Source organism: Anarrhichthys ocellatus, unplaced genomic scaffold (genome assembly GCF_004355925.1).
Source record: "Anarrhichthys ocellatus isolate YVR2014 unplaced genomic scaffold, GSC_Weel_1.0 scaffold190, whole genome shotgun sequence".
Lineage (NCBI taxonomy): Eukaryota > Metazoa > Chordata > Actinopteri > Perciformes > Anarhichadidae > Anarrhichthys > Anarrhichthys ocellatus.
This window is the reverse complement of record NW_022280220.1, coordinates 243,611-252,320: the sequence shown is the minus strand read 5'-3', so window position 1 is coordinate 252,320 and position 8,710 is coordinate 243,611. Positions and strand designations below refer to the sequence as shown.

The 8,710-nt window shown below is 43.7% G+C and overlaps 1 protein-coding gene across 1 annotated transcript; it reads right to left on the bottom strand.

Moving 5' to 3' along the window:
* Nucleotides 1-73: 73 nt before the first annotated feature.
* Nucleotides 74-8,426, bottom strand: LOC116400687 (isocitrate dehydrogenase [NAD] subunit alpha, mitochondrial-like). The gene is made up of 6 exons (XM_031878642.1): nucleotides 8,332-8,426; nucleotides 7,632-7,697; nucleotides 5,322-5,405; nucleotides 4,630-4,744; nucleotides 1,077-1,264; nucleotides 74-217 (listed from the first exon to the last, which is right to left on the bottom strand). The coding sequence occupies exons 1-6, from the start codon at nucleotides 8,356-8,358 to the stop codon at nucleotides 80-82; spliced, it is 618 nt and encodes a 205-aa protein (XP_031734502.1). The 5' UTR covers nucleotides 8,359-8,426; the 3' UTR covers nucleotides 74-79.
* Nucleotides 8,427-8,710: the final 284 nt, after the last annotated feature.

The window sequence follows — 8,710 nt, the reverse complement described above, 5'->3', positions numbered from 1 at the left end:
ACTCCATGAAGTCTTGTTTTCATTCCTGTTGTTCCTGGAATGAGCACGCCCTGTCTCTCCCCCCCCCCCCCCCCCCCCCTCACATGATGTTGGCCTTATGAACAGCCGTCACACTCGTCCTCTGGTTGTTTCTGGCGTACTCAAAGGCGTATTCAGCGATGCGTCTGCTGGCGTCCTCGGTGATCAGTTTGATGCTCTGGACCACACCCTCCACGATCTACAGGGACCAGGACCAGAGGACAGTAAGACCAGAGGACATTAAGACCAGATCCTTAAGGGGGGTCCGAGTGGAGAGAGAGACAGGAAGTGCTCATTCCAGGAACAACAGGAATGAAAACAAGACTTCATGGAGTCCACCAGGAGGATCCATGTGGAGTGGAGGACAGGAAGTGACATCACACATGCACTGGGACACGCCCACTGCCAGATCCAGAACTGACGCTTCGGTTTAGTTTCAATCAGACTCAGAATGGGGAGGAGCTTCACGGTGAGTTCAGACACTGTGACAGCCAATCAGAACGGAGCTCCTCCAGAAACCAGAAGTCGTTACTGAACCAGGTTTTGATAAGAGACGTTAGCTTTGGTGGGTGGTTTCTAGTCCCACCAGTAACAACTGGGTTCTGGTCTGAACACACACTGTTTCCAGTCTCTGTGCTAATGCTAAGCTAAAGGCTATAGACTTCCTGTCACCGACAACAGGAAGTAACAAAAGGTTTTGAATGTTTTCTTCTTCTGGACTTTAAATTCAGATCTGAGCTGACAGTGTAAACACAGACTGTACTGGTCCACATCAGGACCGGACTGTACTGGTCCACATCAGGACCGTACTGGTCCACATCAGGACTGCACTGGTCCACATCAGGACTGTACTGGTCCAGTTCTTACCCTGAAGAGGAGCAGGTCCTGTCCTCAGGTGACCTACAGGTGAATTAATTCCACAGTTTAACCTGATTAGAGATGTTGATTTTTGACAGACGTCAGAGTCTAAATGAACAGATATATGGTGGGTCGTTGTAGACCAGCTGCTATCTGTTGACGTGGCTCATGAATCATCAGCGATCAGTGTGGACTCTCACCACGTGTTCGATGCCGCTGTACTCGCCCTCCGTGTTCTCCCGGATGGTCACCAGGTTGACGTCGGTGTACGGAGTCTTGTAGCCCTCGATGGAGATACAAGGCCTCACGTTGGCATACAGGTCAAAGGTCTTCCTCAGCAGCAGGTTCATGGAGGGGTGGCCTGCAGCAATGGGGGTCTTCAGGGGTCCTGGAGGAGAAGAAGAGGACCTGGACTCAGAGAGGAACCACCAGAGACTCGAGATCAGTTCAGTTCAGGGAGGATCATTATTGATCTGTGAAGATTTATTTAAAAGGTTTAAAACTAAGTTTTATTGATCCGGTTAGATCCTAACAAATATGTTCAGAAATTAAGTTATTTGTAATAAAATGGAATGACACAGGGAAAAAGTATTTAATACTTGGTACAAAAGCCTTTGTTGGTAATGATGCTTCCTGTGTGGAGAAACTAGGCGCATGCATTGCTCAGGTGTGGTTTTGGCCCATTCTTCCACACAAACAGTCTTCAAATCTTCAAGGTTCCATGGGCCTCTTCTGTGAACTCTGATCTTTAGTTCTTTCATAGATTTTCTATTGGATTCAAGTCAGCTGATCGTCTGGGCCATTCTAGCAGCTTTATTTTATTTCTCTGAAACCAGTTGAGCACTTTGGGGACATAATCCGGAAGTGGAAAGAACATCATTTAACCATGAACCGTTCACGACCAGGTTCTCCTCGCAAGATTTCTGACAGAGGAGTGAAAAGAATTATCAGAAGAGTCGTCCAAGAGCCAAGGACCACTTGTGGAGAGCTTCAGACAGACCTGGAATGAGCAGGTACAATAGTTTCAAAGAAAACAATAAGTAATGCACTCAACCGCCGTGGCCTGTATGCACGCTCACCACGCAAGACTCCACTACTGAAGAAAAAGCATGTTGAAGCTCGTTTAAAGTTTTCTGCACAACATTTAGACAAGCCTGTGAAATACTGGGGAATATAGTCTGGTCAGATAAGACCAAGATTGAACTCTTCGGATGCCATAATACACACCATGTTTGGAGGTCAAATGGCACTGCACATCACCCCAAAAACACCAAACCAACAGTGACGTTTGGAGGTGGGAGCATCATGTGTGGGGCTGTTTCTCAGCAGACGGCACTGGCAAACTTCATATGATTGAAGGAAGGATGAATGGAAAAATGTTCTTGATAAAACTCTGCTCCCATCTACCAGGATGATGAAGATGAAACGAGGGTGGACATTTCAGCACGACAATGAACCCAAACACACAGCCAAGGAAACTCTCAACTGGTTTCAGAGAAATAAAATAAAGCTGCTAGAATGGACCAGACAATCCCAAATTCAGTATCTCAGAAAATTAGAATATTGTGAAAAGGTTCAATATTGAAGACACCCGGTGCCACACTCTAATCAGCTAATTAACTCTAAACACCTGCAAAAACCTTTAAATGGTCTCTCAGTCTAGTTCTGTAGGCTACACAATCATGGGGAAGACTGCTGACTTGACAGTTGTCCAAAAGACGACCATTGACACCTTGCACAAGGAGGGCAAGACACAAAAGGTCATTGCAAAAGAGGCTGGCTGTTCACAGAGCTCTGTGTCCAAGCACATTAATAGAGAGGCGAGGGAAGGAAAAGATGTGGTAGAAAAAAGTGTACAAGCAATAGGGATAACCGCACCCTGGAGAGGATTGTGAAACAAAACCGATTCAAAAATGTGGGGGAGATTCAGAAAGAGTGGACTGCAGCTGGAGTCAGTGCTTCAAGAACCACTACGCACAGACGTATGCAAGACATGGGTTTCAGCTGTCGCATTCCTTGTGTCAAGCCACTCTTGAACAACAGACAGCGTCAGAAGCGTCTCGCCTGGGCTAAAGACAAAAAGGACTGGACTGCTGCTGAGTGGTCCAAAGTTATGTTCTCTGATGAAAGTAAATTTTGCATTTCCTTTGGAAATCAGGGTCCCAGAGTCTGGAGGAAGAGAGGAGAGACACACAATCCACGTTGCTTGAGGTCCAGTGTAAAGTTTCCACAGTCAGTGATGGTTTGGGGTGCCATGTCATCTGCTGGTGTTGGTCCACTGTGTTTTCTGAGGTCCAAGGTCAACGCAGCCGTATACCAGGAAGTTTTAGAGCACTTCATGCTTCCTGCTGCTGACCAACTTTATGGAGATGCAGATTTCATTTTCCAACAGGACTTGGCACCTGCACACAGTGCCAAAGCAACCAGTACCTGGTTTAAGGACCATGGTATCCCTGTTCTTAATTGGCCAGCAAACTCGCCTGACCTTAACCCCATAGAACATCTATGGGGTATTGTGAAGAGGATGATGCAAAATGCCAGACCCAACAATGCAGAAGAGCTGAAGGCCACTATCAGAGCAACCTGGGCTCTCATAACACCTGAGCAGTGCCACAGACTGATCGACTCCATGCCACGCCACATTGCTGCAGTAATTCAGGCAAAAGGAGCCCCAACTAAGTATTGAGTGCTGTACATGCTCATACTTTTCATGTTCATACTTTTCAGTTGGCCAAGATTTCTAAAAATCCTTTCTTTGTATTGGTCTTAAGTAATATTCAAATTTTCTGAGATACTGAATTTGGGATTTTCCTCAGTTGTCAGTTATAATCATCAAAATTAAAAGAAATAAACATTTGAAATATATCAGTCTGTGTGTAATGAATGAATATAATAAACAAGTTTCACTTTTTGAATGGAATTAGTGAAATAAATCAACTTTTTGATGATATTCTAATTATATGACCAGCACCTGTATATATAGATATATATTAGTGCTGGGTTACGGTTAAAATATTTAATCGCGATTAATCGCATTGTTATGGCAAAGTTCAATAATGAATTCAAAAGTAGTGTATTGCGCACTTATATTTTAAAAGTACTGCTATATGAACAAAAGGGCAATAACATTTGCTTCACGAGATGCAGGTAGCATGTTTTATACTTAATGTGAATATAATTCATACTTTGTTGGCATCTTATTCTGAAAACCGGATGTTCGTCTGAAGAAACCGGATGTTGTCTCACGTTAATCTTTCCGCTAACTTTCAAAGTCCTTCGCTCGCTCCCGATCTGTACCGTTTAAATGCCTTTACCGTGAATGTCAGCATATAAGGTGCACTAAAATTACTGACTATGGGATGTTTGCTGGATTTTATCTCACTGTTCTTCTCATCCTCTTGTTGTTATGTCTATGTATTGTCTCTTGTCTTTCAATTAAAAAAAAAAAAAACAGAAAAAAAAACCAATTATAATAAATTTTAAAAAATGCGTTAACGCGCGATAAAATAATTATCGGTGTTAATTAATGAATGCGTTAACGCGAAATTGACGCGTTAACTTGCCCAGCACTAATATAAATATATATATATATATATATATATGAAAAAGAAATAGAGGCTTTATATGCTATAAATATTGAACTGTTAACAGATTTGTTGTCACATGGACGGTTGCCTTGTTTTGGTTGTTTATTCTGACTTAAGCGTTAACCTAGATAGAACATCTGTATGTTGTAGTCCAGATGTTGCTCACCCTTCAGGCCGATCTTGCTGCGGTCCATAGACTCTTTAGCATCAGGAGGGATCATCCATCTTCCACCCGGTCCTTTAATGGCCGTCACGTTCCTCTCCTCCCAGCTGATCGGAGCCTGAAGGTAAAACAAGGTGAGCAATGAGCTGCTGCTGCTTGTAAGAAAACATCTGGATCAAGGTGAGCAATGAGTTGCTGCTGCTCGTAAGAAACCATCTGGATCAACGTGAGCAATGAGCTGCTGCTGCTCGTAAGAAACCATCTGGATCAACGTGAGCAATGAGCTGCTGCTGCTTGTAAGAAAACATCTGGATCAACGTGAGTTGCTGCTGCTGCTCGTTAGAAACCATCTGGATCAACGTGAGCAATGAGCTGCTCGTTAGAAAACATCTGGATCAACGTGAGCAATGAGCTGCTGCTGCTCGTTTGAAAACATCTGGATCAACGTGAGCAATGAGCTGCTGCTGCTCGTTTGAAAATATCTGGATCAACGTGAGCAATGAGCTGCTGCTGCTCGTAAGAAAACATCTGGATCAACGTGAGCAATGAGCTGCTGCTGCTCGTTAGAAAACATCTGGATCAACGTGAGCAATGAGCTGCTGCTGCTCGTTAGAAAACATCTGGATCAACGTGAGCAATGAGCTGCTGCTGCTGCTCGTTAGAAAACATCTGGATCAACGTGTGATGTCACTGACCTTTGCAGCCTCAAAGATCTTCATGACGGCCGTAGAGATCTCTGGTCCGATCCCGTCACCTGGGATCAGTGTGACCGTCTGCATCTGTGGAGACGAGAGACAGACAGGTGGTTAGAGTGTGTGTGTGTGTGTGTGTTAGTGTGTGTGTTTCAACCTTTTCTGAGTCGCGGCACACCAACAACCAAAAACGTTACAAAATGACACCTTTTAGCATAATACAGCATACTGTATATGCAGGGTGTCAAACTCAATCACACAGGGACTACATTGAGGGCCAAATAGAGTCACCATATAATAAACAGGACAGAAGGGATATTGGACAAAGTGCAAAAAGAATACATGTTTAGGTAGGCTACATTATTGTATGCATACGTACCAGAGCCAGATGTTTGGCATCTTTTCTTGGCTGCCAGTTCATTAATATCTGGGTTAGGTTCTGTGGAAACCCTCACGATGGAGTGAAGGTGCATCAGTGAGACTCCTGTGTGGGTTTGTGTTCATCTTCATCACAGAGAACAGCTGCTCACACAGGTATGTGCTTCCAAACATGCAGAGCGTTTGAGCAGCATGTAGGCGGAGTTAAGGCATCGTTTCGGGGTGAAGCTTGGAAACTGTGCAGCGCCCTCAGAGTCACACTTTACCTTGAGTGTCATTACACTGGAGGTCTATCAGCTCCACAGGTGCTCTTTAAACGTCAACTGCAAACGGATTGCTGAGCAGTTCAGATTTAAATTTCTGAGCTGCAAAGTCGGCAAATCGCAGAGTGAACTCTGTGCCAAGTGCACCCAGTTTATCAGCAACATGCGCAGTCAGGAACACAGCGGTGGAGACACGGTTTGGAAACACGGACAGTGACCCAAGTTTCCTTTCTGCATCCAAGTCTCCCACAGGCGCAGCTTGGCCTGGAAAGCTCTCACTGCATCACACATGTCTGTGATCACACATGTCTGTGATCACAGACATGTGTGATCACAGACATGATCACAGACATGTGTGATCATGTCTGTGATCACTAGGGGTGGGGGAAAAAAATCGATACAGCATAGTATCGCGATATTTTGCGTGGCGATATTGTATCGATACACGGACGCCAAGTATCGATCTTTTATTATATAAACTATACATTTTTTTTTTTTTAGAAAAATCAAATCAATTGCTTTTTCAGTCCACTAGATGGTGCCGAGTTGTTTTCTGGTGAGGTCAGCAAAGGTCCCAGGTCAGCATGACTGGTAGGAAGTTGGTCAAAACAAAGATAGAGACATCTGGCCTCACAACGGGGTTAAATCTGCCAACAGTAGCCAGACTCATGGGGAGAGTGCAGCGCACAACTGGCTCTCTGCCCTCGACATCCACACATCACAAGTTATACTGAGTTATATAACTCTTATATCCTACTTATATAACTTATAGACACGTTTGCATTTAGTTAAGTTGGACTGTGTAGTAATACAAACGGTTCAGTTTGTCAGGTTCATGCAACATTTATGACATTGTTGGTCAGTCTGTCTGCTTGACAATCATATTCTGCTGCAATAAAAATGATTGAAGTGAGATGAACAGACTGAAAACTTTATCTTATTAGATAAAACATGTTGACACAGTTTTCCTTTGGGGACATAATTTGAAGTTGAAAAAAGTAATAAATAGCAATACTCAGAATATCGCAGTATCGTGATAATATCGTATCGTGATAATATCGTATCGCGGGACCTCTGGTGATTCCCACCCCTAGTGATCACACGTCCCCGTCCCTGAAGCTGCAGGTTTAGCGCAGTGAGATGCTTCGTTATGTTGCACATAAAGCCAGCTCACATCGCCACTTTTCTTCCCGGAGCTCTGTGGTGGCGGGACAGTTCTGATAAACATGATATTTTCTGGCGGGCCGTTGTACCGAGGGCCGGATATATGCTGACAATTTAATGACAAGTCTCTAAATGCGTTGATCCATACTAGGCTTTTCATCTGGGTTTTGTTGTCCAGGGCCCAGTTCAGAGTCTACATTTTTCCTTTCCAAATATTTCTCCATCTCTGTTTGTCTTGTCACCGCAACCTCTCCCATCATTTCATTCTACTGTCCTACACGTCATTACTGCGCTACTTACTGCCCCCCACTGGCATGGAAGAGTATTTATTACTGAGTCAGACACTATGTTGCAGCTCAGACACTCAACAATGGCAAAGTATTTGCAGCAAATAAATAATATTTTATTGGACATTTTCCCACGGCACAGCTGATGATCTCTCATGGCACAGCGGTTGAAAATCACTGTGTTAGTGTGTGTGTGTGTGTGTGTGTGTGTGTCTCCTCACCCCTCTGGAGAAGGAAGCTGAGGACAGAGTGTGTCTCCTTGTTGCCCCCCCCACCACCTGAGACAGCTAAGAGACATGAAGGTCACGTTAAACAGCTGCTCTAACCTCTACCAATAAATCAAGTTATTATCAACATAACATATGGAGAATAATAATCTTGTATTTATGCATATTTACATGCATTAAACCTGATAAGAGTCACATGATAATCATATAGTTTGGGGTTTTATTTGACTAAGTGAATGTGAGTTTATTACAGAATCGTTTCAAATCAACTACATCTTTACTGCCATACAACTCTATGGTGGAGTTTATATATGTATGCCGAATTAAACAACACAACCTCTTCTTCTTTAAGAGTTCTTCGCTTCTTCTCTGCGAGCTGTGGATTCAGCCCAACATGCAAGCTGACCTTAAACTGGTACATTTTTAAACAGTTTGGTTTTGAGCCGTTAGCTCAGCTAGCTTCAGCTACTGTGTGAAGGACACACACACCATGCTAACATGCTGAGCTAGCTACACTGAGTGTCATCCCGCTGAAGGACACACACCTAGCTAGCATGCTAACGGTTAGCGTACTAAAGTCTCCGTTAACACCGTAGAGACACCGTGAACCTTCTACTCTCACGTATTAAACTACTCGTCTCTGCTTATAACGTCCTCTCTGACTCTCAGTGGTATATGACGCTTATTTTCTCACCATTGACCTCCACGCGCTGCCTGCCATCCTGCTGCTTGATTAGTGATCAAAGATCCTCTGATTGGAGGAGAACGGTACGAGGAGGGCTCACTCTGAGGGGAGGACGAGCACGAGACAAAGATCCTCTGTTAGGAGAGAGAGAGCGAGAGAGAGAGAAGAGGGCAAACTCTGAGCGATTTCTCCACCACCACGTTATAGACAGAGAGAGAGACAGAGAGACAGACAGATGGATAGATAGATAGATGGATGGATGGAGTTTAGTCATTCTTATATACATAGACATATATATATATATATATATATATATATATATATATACAAATATATATTATATATATGTATATTTATTGATATATGTTGTTGTTTTTCACTACTTGTG